The 17539-nt window shown below is 38.3% G+C and overlaps 1 protein-coding gene across 1 annotated transcript in view; it reads left to right on the top strand.

Annotated features, from left to right (window-relative positions):
- CngB (Cyclic nucleotide-gated ion channel subunit B) overlaps window positions 1-11719 on the top strand; it is a 117769-nt gene extending 106050 nt beyond the window's left edge. The window contains exons 13-15 of the mRNA XM_067151273.2: window positions 2995-3096; window positions 5436-5562; window positions 9860-11719. Of these exons, the coding sequence (XP_067007374.2) occupies window positions 2995-3096; window positions 5436-5562; window positions 9860-10036 (406 nt within the window). The 3' untranslated portion in view covers window positions 10037-11719. The remainder of the gene's footprint in view (window positions 1-2994; window positions 3097-5435; window positions 5563-9859) is intronic.
- The last annotated feature ends 5820 nt before the right edge of the window (window positions 11720-17539 follow it).

Genomic DNA, 17539 nt, shown 5'->3' on the forward strand with positions numbered 1-17539 from the left:
AAGAAATATACCTGTAATTGAATCAGTGACTGGATGAGAAATCTCTGTAACAATGATGGTCTGGTTGCAGTCCAGGGACTGTTAGTTCAGAACTAAGACCAAGCCTGAAGCAAACCACACATTTATTCAAGCCAAGCTGACAGCTCTGGCCTGTCAGTCTTACCTTTAGGCCCAGCACTGCAGTCCAATTGTCTGTTTACTGTTCACCTATAGTCCATTAATCATTGACCATTGGTCTATATGAAAAGTGTGATGAGTGTCATAATAACAGGCTCCTGATTGTGCTGTTCATAGGGACAAAGCAAATCAGAAATTATTGTGGACAAAGGAGTGGTTGTTAAAAGCATGAAAATTTGGTGCCCATGAAGATATTGGAATGAAAATGAAATGGCGTGTGGCCTTTAGTGCCGAGGACATGTTCGGCTCTCCAGGTGCAGGTCTTTTTATTTTACTCCCGCAGGCGACCTGCACATCATGATGAGGATGAAATTATGATGAAGATGACACATACACACAGCCCCCATGCCAGCGGAATTAACCAATGATGGTTAAAATTCTCGACCCTGCTAGGAATCAAACCCGAGATCCCTGTGACCAAAGGCCAGCACGCTAACAAATTAGCCATAGAGCTGGACAAGATTTTGGAATTTCTGCAAGCTATAAACTGCAGGCTAAATCTTCAGATCTAAACTGAGTGCCCAAACGTCATGGGAAGGGGTGTTCCATTAGAAAATGTGCCGTGTATGACCCCTGGGCATTGTGGCTAGCTGAGCCATCTATCAGAGAGACCAGTGTCGTGAAGATGGCAACAATTCGCGAGTTAACCAATTTTGAACAACATTGGATGATCATCGGCAAACAGCTCATGGGTCATAGCATTGTGGAGATTATATGTGAATTCGGATTTCCGAGTTCAACAGTGTTGTGGGTGGATCTTCAATACTGCAGACAGAATGTTACCACCTGCATAAACCGCCACACGGGAAGACCTCGGGTGTTTAACGAACGGACAACACGTCGCCTCTGCAGAACCATACTGGGCGCTTGACGGGCTACTGTGAGTCAGAACACCACCCAGTTGAATGTTGGGAGTCAGAAACCGATTTCTACCAGGACTGTAAGTAGGCAACTTCACCAGATAGGCTTCATCAGCTGATGACCAACTTGTGTCCCTTTGCTGACACCTTGACACAGAGCTCAACAACGTGCATGGGCCCAGGAACATCAGCAATGGACCATGGAACAGTGGCAGTGTTTGGTATGGTCCGATGAATTCCAGTTCCAGTTGTATCGAGCTGATGAGCGCGTGAAAGTGTGGCACGTGCCCCGTGAAGCTATGGACCCTGTGTGTCAGTAAGGTAGTGTACAGGTGGGAGGTGGCTCAGTTCTGGTCTGGGCGGCATTCTCATGGTCACAGCTACGCCTCATTTTCCGGCTGCATGGAGCGCTGATAGGTGCACGTTATGTGGACATTCTTTCAGACCATTTGCTTCCCTTTCTGGCCCTAGAGTACTCTGATGGAGATGCCATGTTTTAAAAGGACAATGTGCCAGGTCACCACTCTGTGGTGGCACGCAGGTGGTTGGAGGAGCACTCCAGTGAAGTTACAACCCTGGATTGGCCCTGCAGATCCCCCAATCTTAATCCACTCAAGCATTATGGGATGCTGTTGATTCTGGTGTATGCTCCAAGAACCCTGCATCAACTACATAAGACAAACGGTGGGTAGCAGTGCAAGATGTGTGGATCCAGATCCCTCCAGAATGATTCCAACACCTTGCAGAGTTGATGCCTTGCCATATTTCTGCCATTTTGAGGGCTCATGGAAGAGCAATCGTTATTAACATCACATTCAGTGCCTTCTCATGACTTTTGGCCACTCAGTGTACAGACATAAACACACTCATTATAATACTTCATTTTGGGGATATTAGGTCGTGTAATGCTTATAATACTGCTGACACATTTCGAACCTCCGTGTAGGATCATCTTTAGAGCAATAACAACTTTATTGGCAACTGTCATTCCATAGTAACCAGATCAAAATAGAGAGACCCTGGTAGAAATGCAGTTCATTCTCGAGCCTCCAGAGTCAAGGTGAAAGATGTTGATGAGTTAACTATGGAGGGTAGCCATGATCTAAAATTTAAAATTCATAACTATCCAGCCCTCATCCTCTAAGCTCAATTGTAGCTTTGCTGTCCTACCCTTTCATGGATTTGCAAATTCTGTTTTGAGTAATCTCATAGGGTCTATGGTTTTGATTAACAACCTATTTTATGTTTTGAATATGCAACCCTATGCCTAATCTCTTACACAGCATTCATATAGCATCAATTCATGTTATTATAACTTACCACTACCGAGCAAGTGGCCATGCACTTTGGGTTACGTAGCTGTGAGCTTGCATTCAGAAGATAGTGGGTTCAAACCCCATTGTCGGTGGCCCTGAGGGTGTTTTTCCATGGTTTCCCATTTTCACTTCAGGCAAATGCTAGGGCTGTACCTTAATTAAGGCCATAGTCACTTTCTTTCCACTTCTAGCCCTTCCTAATCCTATTGTCCGCAAAAGACCTATCTGTATCAGTGCAATTTAGTAAATTGTAAAAAAATAACTTATCGTTAGAGACCCAGATTCAGTATGATGTTTCCTTTTTACAAATATATGTTTTAAGTGATTCAGTTAATGTAAGAGGACATACAAAGGCAGTTTATGCATAATTTGCTAAATGGAGAACAAGAAGGTTACATGATATGAATCATTTAGGTGTAAGCTTACATTTTCTGTGACTTCCCATTTTGAAACCAGGCACCACTTACATTCATCTGAGAACTGACCATCCTTCAGGCTCAAGACTTAACTTGCAAGTTATATCGTTCAGCTTTTCATTGTGATACTGGTACAAGTAATGATGTATGTTGCAATTTGTTAGCCTAATATCTTTCTAAACTAAATTTCATCTAACATCTTACTTTGTAATTATTTGTCTTCAGGTCAAAAGGATTCTCTAACCTATTTGTATTGAGTAAATCTGACTTAAATGAAGCCATTGTACACTACCCTGAAGCTCAAGAAATCTTGAAGAGAAAAGCAAGGTAAGTTACTTATATGTTTGTGCGTTATTATGAGAGTTCACAGTTCACATATTAGTACATTTAACTTGAAGAAAAAAAGTGTACAGTATTATCTAGAAAGAAAATTCCATTTATATATGTTATGGAAAGGAACTAAGTTATATAAAGGAAGGTAAGAAAATGAACAGAATTACATAATAGGATAGACACAATATTGCAGATGAAAACACAAAAGGACAAGGAAAATCTCCACATCTTCATCTCCACATTTTCATATAGTAAAGCTCTTTCCCCAGGAGCTGCCTGGCCGAGATGATAAAAGCATGCTCGGTTCACCTGGAAAGACATGGGTTCGATTCTTCATCAGGAAGTTGGAAAATTTAAGAAACGAGATTTCCACTTCTGGAGGTGCACATGGCCCTGAGGTTCACTCAGACTACACCAAAAATGAGTACGAGGTTAATTCCTGTGGGCAAAGTCGGCAGGACGTAGAGCTAAGCTCTCTACCCCACTAAGTGTCAAGGATACGGATAGTGGCGCCCTTTACCTTCCACCCCTCCCAGGGCCATCATGGCCTTTACAGAGATTACTTCACTTTTTGCTTTGCTTTTAGGCTCTCTCCTCATCAATTCCAGTTCTTCTACATCAATTTCTTCTCAGGTGGTTTGAACATGTCAAGTGGATGAAAGAAGAAAGACTGCCAAGACAAGTAGTGAAAGGATAGATGACAGGGAAGACAGGGTGAGGGAGACCAAGATAACGATTAATGGACTCTGTGAAGGAAAGCATAAGACAACGGAACCTGGACTGGAACACAGTGTTGGATGAGGAATGGTGGAGAGACAGGCCGAAGTGGAGAGGAACCATATTTGCTCCCACCCAGTGTCAGCTGGGAAAGGGGAACTGACAAAGATAATGATGATAAAACAGTTAATTAAAATTATATTTTATTTATGTAAAAAGTTATATTAGCACATCCAAACATTTTTGTATCAGCCTCCTCCTACATTACCACAGCTGACTGGTCACATTACCAAGAGCTATGCCACAGCTGCACAGTGCTGCATGTATAGGATGATCAGATGTAAATACAGTAGAGAGAAAAGAGGACAGTTGTCTTCAGGAGTTCTGGCATGTAAATTCGTTTAGATTATATTGAACCATTAAGAGGATTTTCACAGATTCTACTTTGGAACAGTTCCTATTATCAGTCCATTGTGGTGAGATCAATGAAGATAGTTTTTCTACATTTGTATTGTGGCCTGGTATAGAAAAAAATATTCTGCAGGATTTAATAACTCTGAACTACAACCAACTGACTTAGCCTACATGAACTGAAATACTTTGCCCATTTCTGACTACAAAGTTAAATTCAGGGTCATTGTTACTCTCATTCAGGAATTGTTTGAAATTGCAGAACTGATCAAAAAATTTCACATTATGAATTTGAAAGGATGTAGGCCTAGAACTGCTTGCAAATACAGAATACCTGGTACATTTTTCAGCATCACAATAATATCACTTTTCAGCACCATCCATTTAAAACAGGCTTCCTTCAAATCCCAGTTATCTCCTGTTTCATCAGCTGTTACACATTAATAGCAGTGTTCTGACAGGGTATTGCTGAGAGAGAATCATGCAATATACAGAATGGATAATAGCATCTATTATCACAACATAAGGCATGCATAGAATAACCGCATGTACTGTATATCCGTAATCACAAACGATATGGATGATGCAAAAATATTCATTTTTTGCCTGTTAATAGCATTTTTTTGTGAAAGGGTCAGTGACTAATTGTGCAGCATAAAGGTTAATACTTGGCTTAGCAATAAAGGAAGCAGAAAGTATTATACAAGCTGTTGAAAAATTTGCTGTGCTATTTGTTATAAAGAGACAGCAAATGAAAGAAGGAAATGAGAACTAGACAAGACCTACCATTGTGTGATCACAAATGATGAAACCTACAATAATTTTCTGTAGAATATAAACCACAGGGACATGACTTTTCATATAAAAAATGCTTTTACTGGAATTTGAAGGATACATGCTATGGCAAGACCAAAACAATGGTGTTGCATAGTTATCACACTTGTGAAAGAAAACAAAATAAACTGCTTTTCCCTTTTCCTGTGCTTATCCAGATTTCTTCTTATCCCCTGATTGTTTCTGTTGTTCTTGCTTCATGTAAAGAGCTTTGGACATTATGACAAGCAGCTCCATGAATACAGGAACTATTTGGCACCATGATTTGTTTACAAAGATATTGGTGGAGTTAAGAAAAATATAATGGACTCTGAACATTCTCATTCTTAAAAGTAAATTTCTTCAGCACTTTTATTTCCATGTTTTCCTAGGTTGCTGATGCATGAGAATGCAGTAAGAGAGAAGAGAAACAGGGAGAAGCAGATGGAATCACAAGTCATTATTGGAAACAAAGCAAATATTCCTGACACACCACGTCTGGTTCATACTGTAATCCAGGTAAAATCTCTCCTTGCACAAATTAATTACTATTCCTGTTGTTTATTCCTTGGGCCAATGATTATATCTTAGTCTTGTACACTTCCTTTGTTTTTGTTCTTTTGTATTCCACTTGGTCCTCTTATGCTGTTATAGCAGATATCTATCTGCACTCATTTTCAGAAGCAACTGTGCACCATGAAGAGCCATTGCAGGGGCATGTAAGTGTGTACAGACACAGGACATAGTAGTACATAAAAACATCCAAATATTATACCACACCAAGCATTTATTACAAAATAGACCTAGTACAGTGTTGAACCACCAGTAGGATGGAGACAAGCAGTAAGAAAGTTGGGTATAGAGATGTCAGATTTTCTCATGAGGAAGATCCTGCCACAGCTCATGAAGATGGCTCCAGATCTGCTGTAGTTGCTGTGACCAAAGTTGCTGTCCAATCTGGTCCAAAATGTTCTTAATGGGCAAGAGGGCTGGAAACCTTGCTGGCCAAAGAAATCATGTAGACATAATGAAGGTAGGTCAGAAATACCCAAGCTGTGTGAGACCAGACATTATCCTGCTGGTTTGGTGGAAGGCAGTTCAGGATTAGGAAGGGTTATTCCAGTGAGGCTTACTTCTCGAATTCCAGCAAGATACAGCAAATATTTTGGATTCAAGAGGTAAAATCAACTGTTTTATTATTGACCTTCCCAAGGCTTTTGATAGGCTAGACCATGGGAGACTACTGACATAAATGAGGGCTACTGGACTAGATAAGAGTTATTTCGTGGCTCCGCATCCTCACGCTATGTTCTAATAATGCTATGTAATACGTGTAATTAGAAGCGACAAAATAATACAGTGCTTAGCTCGTATGAAGGTAAAAATAAAAAGAATGTTCACTTTTATGCCAAGATGTGATGTGTGGTGGGAGAGAGAATATCATGCATGTTTTCTTTTTTTTTTTTTTTTTTTTATGATACAGAGAAAATCTTACTACAGATCATAAGAGATTCTCTGTAAATTATACAATTACATTTATACTTGAAATCAGTAGTGGTTCATGACATTTTACTCCGACAGGGCTGTCCCACCAACACTTCCCCCTCCCCAATCGGTCCAGTTTGCACTGACCAGCACCACGATACTTTTAGATGAATAATAATAATAATAATAATAATAATAATAATAATAGTAATAATCGTATGGCCTCAACTACCATGTGCAGACATTTCAATTTGACGCCATCTGGCTGTCTGCTCGTCAATTTCGACGTTCCGTTTTACTCTAGGCCCCCACTAGATGTCAGACCGAGTAAACCGAAACTCTCTTGGGTGTCTATGGCTGAGATTTAATGAATTTTGTCGGGTAAACACCAAATGTGTCACCAGAGATCTTTTACATGCCGACATCTTACAACATGGAGTGTCGAATGGACTTTTTTCCGCCCTTCAAAAATCTGACCAGCTCTGCCGGGTTTGAACTCGCTATCTTGGGATCTGGAGGCCGACACTCTACCGCTGATCCACAGAGGCAGCTACAACGACGACGACGACAACGACGACGATGACAACGACAACAATGACAACAACAACAACAACATTGGATGAATAGAAATCCTGAGTACTATGGCACTGCACTGGTTCACTGATCACAATCACAAGTGATAATAACAACCAATATTAAATAAACAGTGCACTCCCGAATTTCTCTTCCCTTGTTCAAATTTCAAAGCAGAAAAATGTTTTTAACAATGTTATCACCCTACAAATAGTGCTGTCATGTTATGGTTACATTTTAAAACTTTATTGTAGCTTCTTTATAGAACTGAATTGTTTAAAAAGTCAGTATAATGGAATTCATTGCTTTGTTTTAGAATTAATCTCTAACAACAATTAATGTAAGACGTGGGGGCAAAAAGCCTAGGTACATTGTAAAGTGGTTGGCGATGTTGCCGAGGGCTCCGCCATTCAGCGCTCACACCCCGTTCACTCTTCCTACCCTAACAAGCACACATCGTCCTTCCAGCCTCCTCCTGCATTCCGCACACTTTCAAAGTTTAGGGACCTACTGAGGGCTCCGCCGTTCAGCGCTTACACCTGCTTGCTGCTTGCACTCTACCTTCCCCCGACAAGCCCACATCATCCTTCCTGGCTCTGGCTCCTCCCGCACCCCGCACACTTTCAAAGTTTAGGGACCTACTGAGGGTTCTCCTGCCACAGTCTGAGTGCATCACAACTAAAGAGAAACCATCATGCTAGCTGGACAGCAGCCACAGTCTGAAAGCCTTTGCCATTTTCTTGAAAATAGAAAAGCAAAATGTTTACAGCCGAAATAATGACAGCATTGTATAACTGAATATCACACCACAAAAGCCCTTCATGCACGAACCACCATTGCTTGAAATCACAATCTCCTTACGCTGAACTTTCCAGAAAAGATATTATTTCATTATTATAATCACATACTGTAAGTTGTATATTCTGGACCTTTGTGGTCACCCTCACTGGAGGACGGATGACTTACTTTTTAATAAATCTTACTACTACTACTACCGATATCAGAATGTTACTGGTTATTCGATATTTGCAGTTTTGGTACATAATGCATCCACATATAATAAGAGTAATGAAGGTTTTATTGATCATTAATTCATTACTGCTCTTTCCTTACTTCCAGGTTTGACATTGTCTGAGCAATACTGCCAATATCAAATGTTACTATCGTAACATGGAAATATTTTGTGACTTAAATATCATATTGAATGTGTGTGAGTGCGTGTGTAAGAGAGCTGGTGATGGTGTCGTCACAGTGTGAAATCACATAGCCTTGGCAAGCATGGACTGGCTCGGTTATGCCAGGAACTCGCTGCAAGCGTACAAACAGTCAAAGAGAGTGCAACCTGCGCAGACGGGAGAGTTCTCACTATGAGCTGTATTGCACGGACATTTTATACATCTAGGGGCTCTAAAATCTGAACTGCTTAACAGGGAAAATGTTTATACCAGAATACTTTAAATGGGAAAACATATATCTTAATGCAACCAATCAAGGGACCAAGAATGTCACACGTCTTAGGCGGGAAAACATTTTGTGTGTGAACTTCTTAACCGAGTTTTACTATAAGTCACTGGTAAAACCCCAATTAGAGCATGGTTCCAGTGTATGCAACCCTCACCAGGATTACTTGATTAAATAACTGGAAAAGATACAAAGGAAAGCAGCATGATTTGTCCTGGGTGAATTCCAACAAAAGAGTATTGTTACAAAAACATTGCTAAGTTTGAGCTGGGAAGACTTGGAAGTAAGCAGATGAACAGCTTGACTAAGTGGTATGTTCCAAGTTGTCAGCAGGAAGATAACATGGAATGATATTAGTACATGAAGAAGCTTGAGTGGACTTTTATTAAAGTAGTATTAAAATATGAAGATAAAGTTGGGATTCAAGAGGACAAAGTGGGACAAAAATGTTTGTTTATAGGATGGGGAATTAAGGAGAGGAATTAAGGATTGGAATCATATAACAAAGGAGATCTTCGATAAATTTCCAACTTGTTTCAAATCAGTTAAGAAAATACTAGATTAACAAATTGTAGGAAATCTGGCACCTGCGCAAAAGCCCTAACTGCAGAACAGTCGTGATAGGTGATTGATGGATACGAAGAAGAGTGATGTAAAGCAAATAGTAACAATTAAAAATTTAAACAAATTGTTTCATTAACTGACAGAATGGAGTATTGGCAAAGACTGTGCAATCTATATAAAATATTGTGACCCTAATGTCACTGTTAATAACCATGAACAAAGTGATTTGGCTGTGCAGTGCACGTTGTATAGCTCTAAATTGTATGCAGAAGATAATGGATTCAAACCCCAATATATGCAACTCAAAAAATGGATTCCATAGTTTCCCCTTTCTCACTCCAGATTCATGACTGAGCTGTACCTAAATTATGGCCTCCACTGGTTTCTTCACAGTTCCTTTTTTTTATTTCAACATTGTTAAAATTGTTAAAAAGTAGTTAATAAAACAACCATGGCAAAATATTAATTCTTAGATTGTTTCTAACAGATGTGAGATATACAATTCATACATCTTGGTGACAGGAACAAAATCATCCTCCTTCTTTCCTTAGGACAAGGGAATGCATCAGTGACATCATACAGTGGTTAATTTCATGTTACTGTTAATAATTTCATTTAAGAGTGCAAGATATCAGGGAAAGGCTTACACTGCTCAACACTCCAGTATCCTTTGCTTAATACTCTATTCACCATTTATCACATCTGTCTTCAGTCTGTTAAATTTGTGTTTCAGGTGATGGGTCAGCTTGAAATTGCCAGTGGCCATGGCCGCAACAAGAGTCTCCGTAGTACTGAGTCACAGAAATCACATCATACACACTGCAGCTCATCAAAAAAGTGTGGAGGGAGGTCAAGAAATGAAACTACCTTTCAGTGTAATGTAACTGTGCACAGAGAGATGAGTCAGTGACAGGTGACCTATTGATGGAACTAACTTTGATGCTGGTGATGTTGCACATTCCCAGTGAGCCCCTGAATTTACAGTTTGGTGTGTATCACCACTTCACTGCAGTAGGGGCTTATATAGAGGAATAGATTACACATTTTCTAGTGACCATGAAGTGTGTGAATTTGTCACATTGTTCATGAGTAATGATAGGTATCTCTTTATAGCCCAGAGCATTGATAAATAACTCAACAGTGGTTGGTAGGAAACTTATTCTGGTCGAGCATAGCAAATTAAGGTGATATAAATTGTGATAAATGTGAAATTAACTTGGAGAAAGTTATACCATCCAAACTGGCCAAAATACAACCCTAGAGAAGACTATTTCTCCTTCTTTCCCCCATAGAAAGGTTTACTCTTCTGCACATGGCTTACCATTTGGCATGATCCACCACATCTCTGGAAGACATGCAGCTTTGTTCATGTCCTCTCTTATTATGTTGATCCATTGCTTCCTTGATCATTATCTTGATGTGGCCCCTCAGAATCGACATTGACTGCAGTCTTTGTGATGAAATTATCAGCACTGTGAAGTTCATAACCAGACCAGCATAGGTTTTAGATGGGAGCTAGACTAAATCTTGCCCAGATAGATTCTGTTCATTTTTTATGAGATCAAGCCTAATATACACTTGTAACCAGCATAACATCATTTCTTCCACATGAAGCTTCTGTTATTGTGTTTCTTCTGATGTAGAATACATCTTACCATTTTATTCCAGTACTGTGGCCCTCAGTAAAAATCCACATGTCCCAAAAAAGTGTACGAGCTAGTAAAATAACTGAGTTGAAAAGAGGATGGTCGAAAAGGTCTACTGAAATAAAGTTTAAGGCCAGATGATGCAGTAGTGATTGGCAAGTGCATCTGTCATTTTCTGGTGAAATTGGACCTCAGCATGCACAGTAAAATTAGTATAACACATTCTGTGAGGAATCATTTGTTTTGCCCATGATAATTGTGAGCAAACTTGACTAGGTACATGAAAAATTGTTAAATATTTCAGAAATATTTCAGTTGGCCTGTAGGTTGCTAGATGGTTGGAGAGATGTAAACATGAAACCTCAGTCTTAGAAGTGCTTGGGATCAATTGCCAAGATTTGAAGAATGTTGCCAGCTTGTACAAGTCTGCTAGAAGAGTGGCTTCTCCATCCCAATAATTTCTGCTTTGAGCTTTCATTGTAACTCCCTATAAAATGAAATATATAAAGTAGTATTTAATTGATAAAATGAATGTAATTGGATTTACGTCCCACTAACTACTTTTTACAGTTTTCGGAGACGCCGAGGTGCCGGAATTTGGTCCTGCAGGAGTTCTTTTACATATCAGTAAATCTACCGACACAAGGCTAACGTATTTGAGCACCTTCAAATACCACCAGACTGAGCCAGGATCGAACCTGCCAAGTTGGGGTCAGAAGGCCAGCGCCTCAACCATCTGAGCCTCTCAGCCCAGCCCAAATAGTATTTAGCCTACTGTAGATCTATCAAATTTACTTTAATTTAGCTGCTGTAGACTACCGTCATGAAATAAAGTATAGAGACCCGAGTTAATACATTAATAAAACGTTTATCCTTTATCCCACATAGAAACAAGCTACATCAAAATTTAACTTATTTTATTCTATGTTTAACTATGTGGAACAGAAATTTTTATTGTACCCAGTTAAAATTTTAATAGAGGCTGAACAAAAAAAAAAAAACTGCCAGTGTTTTTTTCAATTTCCAACGGAGTGCTCAATTTGAAAATTCATAACTTTAAAGTATTGATCTGATCGTTACCAAACTGTAATACATCTTAAAGTAACTTATTGTTGATCTGTATACCAAGGTTTTATTTCATCTGTTGTTTATGGAAAAGGTTCTGTAAATTTTGTGAAAAAACATTGTCTCATTACTGAGTGATCATAGCTGCAAAAAAAAAAAAGACTTGTTATGAAGCTCATGAGAATGTCAGGCTAAAATTAAAACTATTTTTTGCCTCCATACAGTTGTTTATTTTATATTGATTTATATTTAATTGAGTGGTTTTGAGAGAAGAAAGCAGTATATCGGCCGAGCAGTGTTGCCCAATTGGCCTATTTGCTGCGCCAACTGAATCCGTCATTGCTCTATATCAGCTTTGAATCATGTAGAGCTACTTCACAATGAATGTGTTGTGTTGTGGGGTGAAAAAGTGGAATAATGGAATAACATGGTAGATGACGAAAAGTGATATCCCCCCCCCCCGATCACCTGAAACTTTAATTATAAGACGTTTCAAAAGTTGAACGCATCCCAGCATTACCACTATTAATACCTTGAAGAGAGGATACACTTCGAATAAGCCCTATCACCTGGCCCTGAGTGAAGATAAATTTCAATAACCTGGACAGTAATCAAACCTGGGACCCTTGTATCCGAAAACTAACATACTCACCGTTCAGCCATGGAGTCTGACAAGAGTAAAGGATCTTTTGGCACACATTGTAGGGGCTTAAAATTTTGTTGCCCAGGAAAAGCCAATCAAATTATTATGTGGATCACAGCTAGGGCACTGAATTTCCTCCAGGAATCCAGAATTTTGAAAAAAATGTCTAAAGCGGAGCTCATTGTTCACTCCAAGCTGCACTTCTGGACACTCAAAAAGAAACTCGAGCAGTTCACAAGCATGTTCGTCCTAACGTTGACTCATCTGGCTGTTAGTTGCTCATTGTGAGCTACCCCATAGAGTTATGGGCATATGTAAAACATAAGATAGCTGAAGTGAATATGTCTAACCAGGCAGAGAGGAAGTTCAATGGAACTGATACAGGATCTGTGCCAAGAAGCCTTGAGGTCCTTTACTCTCAAGCTATGGAAAAAATGCATTGGACACACCAATAAAATCGAGAAACATTATTGGGAGAAAGATGCGCTCATAGAAGATGTCCCTACTACTGATCGTGTTGTAATAAATTTAAACAACAGTTCATCTGATTCATCAGACAGTGATTATGCTAATGACTGAAGAAGGAGCACTGTAAATCTTTCAAACATTTGATTTCTTGATTGATTTTTAAAGTTTGAATTCTGCAAATAGGCAGTGAAAACTTGTAAATACTGTGTTATAGTACAATGACAACAGCTTTTCAGCTGGCGCACCATTTTTAAATCTGCCATTGGTGGTCCAAAGCCCTCATGAGTAAAGGTGAAGCAAAATGGTACTTTACTTTTAAAAATTAGAGAAAACGCAGGTTTTTACCTTTACCATATTGATCTGCACGCTATCAGATTTCACTGTGGAGGAATGCTATTGTGCTCTGCACGCTCAGCTGACCGGAGTTATTAGCGACAGCATAATCTGTACCCTCTTACTAAAGTTCACATGGAAACGAGACATTTTGAAGAAACAATTACTTCTTCCCTACTTAAAAAAAAAAGTAAGTTTCCAAATAATTCTTCAAAGTGCACTGATGCATTGATCACTAATGAAACAAAGAGGTCCTTCTCATAAGCCGGAACTTACAATGAAATACAAGATATACTATGTAACTCTATCGTTGATATATCGAGCCTTTGTCCAGTAAAGGTTTTAAACAAGTGACAAAACAACAACACGGAATGCCCAATTGATGTTCAACGCGGCAACGTCGCTAGGGTTTTCAGGGCCAAGTGCATTGTTCTCGCCAGCTGGTAGATTGCGTTCTTCTCACACAACCACCCAATTAAATATAAATCAATATAAAATCAACAATTGCATACAGACAAAAAAGCAGTTTTCATTTTTTTCATTTTCATTCTTAGAAGCTTCGTAACAATCCAAACTTTTCATAGCTTTGATCACCCAGTAATGAGAAAATGTTGTATCACAAAACTGGCAACAAACTTTTTACAAATATCAGATGAAAAAGAAACTTGTTATACAGATCAACAATAAGTTACTTTAAAACATATTAAAGTTTGGTATTGATCAGATCAATACTTTTAAAGTTATGACTTAACAAAGTGAGTGCTCCTTTGGAAATGTTCAACGTGCATTAAAATTTTAACTGGGTACGATAAAAATTTCTACTCCACATAATTAAACACAGAATAAAATAAGATAAAGTTTGGTGTAGCTTGTTTCTATGTGAGACAATGGATAAACTTTTTATTGATTTATTAAGTTGGGTGTGTGTACTTTTGTCCATGACAGTAGTATAAGATTCAAGGTTGAAACTGACCTGGCAGTCCAGTGGTTCAAATTGTGTTTGGCCATCAAAGGGTTTCAAGTTATACAGGCCTGCTCTACAGCAATGAATAAAGTTCTCCTTACAGATAAAATGTCATTTGCTTGCAGTTTTACAGGATTATATTAGTCTCATTATTACATGGATATGTAAAAACAGATCAGTTAGTCACTACTGATCTGCATTTAGGGCTGTCACCCCGGTGGCACATTCTCTGTCAGTTGTTTACCTAGTCTTTTGTTAAACGATTTCAAAAGAATTTGAAAGCTATCGAACATCTCCCTTGGAAAATTATTCCAATCTCTAATTCCTCTTTCTATAAACAAATATTTGCCCCAATTTTCCCACTTGAATTCCATCTTGATCTTCCTACTTTTAGAAACTTCATTCAAACTTATTCACCAGCTAATGTCATTCTATGCCATGTCTCCACTGACAGCTTGAGACATACCACTAAGTAGCTCATCTCCTTACTCCCAAGTCTTCCCTTCCCAGCCTAGAGTTTGCAACATTTTAGTAACACTACTCTTTTATTGGAAATCACCCAAAACAAATCATGTTGCTTTCTTTTTTTTGGATCTTTTCCAGTTCTCAAATCAAGTAATCCTGATGAGACTCCCATACACTGTAATCATACTGATATGGCTTTTCACTTCAAAAATTCCATTTACATTGGCTGAGATTCAAGCTCCAGTCACCTTTGTGACTATGTGTTTTTATCATGGTAATGGCATGGCATGCTTTTTGGTATACACATTATATTATCTATAGAGAGATAAGAACATGAAAAGAAGCACAGAAAGGCCAGGCAGAGTAGCCCAAACAGTAGAGCGCTGGCATTCTGAGTCTGCAGGTTCAATCCCAGCTCAGTCCGGTGATATTTAAAGATGGTCAGATATGTCAGCCTCAAGTCAGTAGATTTACAGCTATGTAAAAGAACTGCAGGACATAATTCCAGCACCTCAGTGTCTCCAAAAACTGTAAAAGTAATTAGTGGGACATAAAACCAATAATATTGTTATTAGAAACAAAGAATGAGATAAATACTGTACTTCCTTCCTAATGTCATATATCACGTCATTCATTTCATCTCATTAACTCCTCTGTTCAGGTTGACGTCAGGAAGGGCATCCAATCATAAAAACCTGTCACGACAGATTAATCTCACCTCATACCCAACCCCATAGAGAAACAGGAGAAGGGTTGGACAAACATTATTATTCCACTTCTTCTGCATCTGACTTCCTCCTGACCACATCAAGATCAAAGATTTGTCAACATGCCCCTCAGTGAGTGATATCCACCCTCTTGACGAAGCCAAAAAGCAGAGATTAGTTCATGAGGGACTGAGAAGAAGTAAGTGTAGAAGGACTAGGATTGATAAGGAGAGTCCATCTGTTTGAAGATGTGAAGATTATACTTGTCCTTTTGTATTTTCCTGTTTATCTTAGTCTCCTCTTTCTCCTGCTGCCTCTTCTCACACTAAAAATATTTCTCCTTTTAGAAGATCTTACAATGCATCGGAGTATAATCTTCATGCACATTCGGTCACGAACATGAACTTTTACAAATTGGATAGTGTCATCGACACATCCTGAGCCAAAAGGAAAATCTGTACCTTTCTTCAACTTAGTCTGATACAGAATGAGCACCTAAAACTTTGTAAAGTTGTTTCATTTATAACTTAAACAGAAATTTAATTTAGAAGTGTTCTAAATCAGAAAATTATTGCACTGGATAATGTTAGTTCTCATTCAAGCACAAAATACATATGACTCAATACTCCTCAATGTTGTTATCAGCTATGTGATTGAGTAGTAAGTGACAATAGATATCCAGTACATAATTCATTACATATATTACATAATATTCCTGTATAATTATAAGAGAGAATAATTAAATACCCAATCAAAAAGCATCGAATTTGGTACAAAGAGAGATATTACAGTATATTGAAGAACAACTTTCTCATCATGCATCTTCTAGAAAAGCTATTTGAAGAATCCTACTTTCTTTACAAATTACAACCTTGAAAGAATTTAAAACCAGTTATTCTAATATATTTTTATGATGTTACATTTTTTATGATTTTATTCTGCTTGTACATAATAGATATCTATTTAAATAAAGGAATAATATACTTTTACATGCTATTATGTTTTCACCACCATGGCTAAATAATTTAATTTTTCTTCTTACCCTGAAATTGTAGCTTGCCTTCTGGAAGAGCAATTGACAATGGTCATAACTAGAGACGGGAATTATAGGCACAAATAGGTTAAAATGCAAACGTATTTAACCAAGGCGCAGGTGCATGTTACCCGCATGATGGTTCTGCGGTGAGATTTGCATATATATTATCGATCTGGACAAACAGAACCCCTAAAATTTATGCAACTCCCCGACATAACTGTAGAGCAGCTAGATTACACTTGCGTCTTCTTCAAATACGTTTGCATTCTAACCTATTCGTGCCTATAATTCCCGTCTCTAGTCATAACAGAGCACTGTCTGATAAACTACTGTAGAGTGAGGTAACACCGATATAGTGAGAGAACACCAATCTTTTGTGTTATTTTTCAAAAATGTAATTCTACTGAACACCCCTGGTTTTTATCTGGTCCAAACATAGGCATTCTACAAAGATAAAATACTCGCTGATAACAATGAATACCAACTATGTGTGTTCATCATTATTTAATGAAAATAAGAAATCTAATAGTGAAAGACAGAAATCTGTATTATTTAAGTTACAAGAATAACTTCATATGTACAGCAAGAATTGCTGCATTCAGAAGTGATGTTAAAAATAGGGTTGCCACTTTCTGATATAAGAAACAAGGGACATTTACCTAAAAATATGTGATTTTTCACAAAAATAAGGGACAGTTCATAAATACTGTAAAAATAAAGGTACCAAAAATTTGATTTTAAATTTAATTTACAATTTGCTGTATGTCGCACCGACACAGATAGGTCTTATGACGACGATGGAATAGGAAAGGGCTAGGCGTGGGAAGGAAGCACCCTTGGCCTTAATTAAGGTACAGCCCCAGCATTTGTCTGATGTGAAAATGGGAAAACTACTTCAGGGTTGCTGACAGTGGGGTTTGAACCGACTATCTCCAGAATGCAAGGTACCAATTTCAATTAGGTTATACTTAGTTTCATTAACAGAATAAGATAATTACAGAAATTCGTAAAATAAACTTACACCATCTTAACAGTACATACAGTACAATGCATTAGGTATGGTAAAACATACATAAAAAACATTAC

The sequence above is a fragment of the Anabrus simplex genome, chromosome 7 (genome assembly GCF_040414725.1).
Source record: "Anabrus simplex isolate iqAnaSimp1 chromosome 7, ASM4041472v1, whole genome shotgun sequence".
Lineage (NCBI taxonomy): Eukaryota > Metazoa > Arthropoda > Insecta > Orthoptera > Tettigoniidae > Anabrus > Anabrus simplex.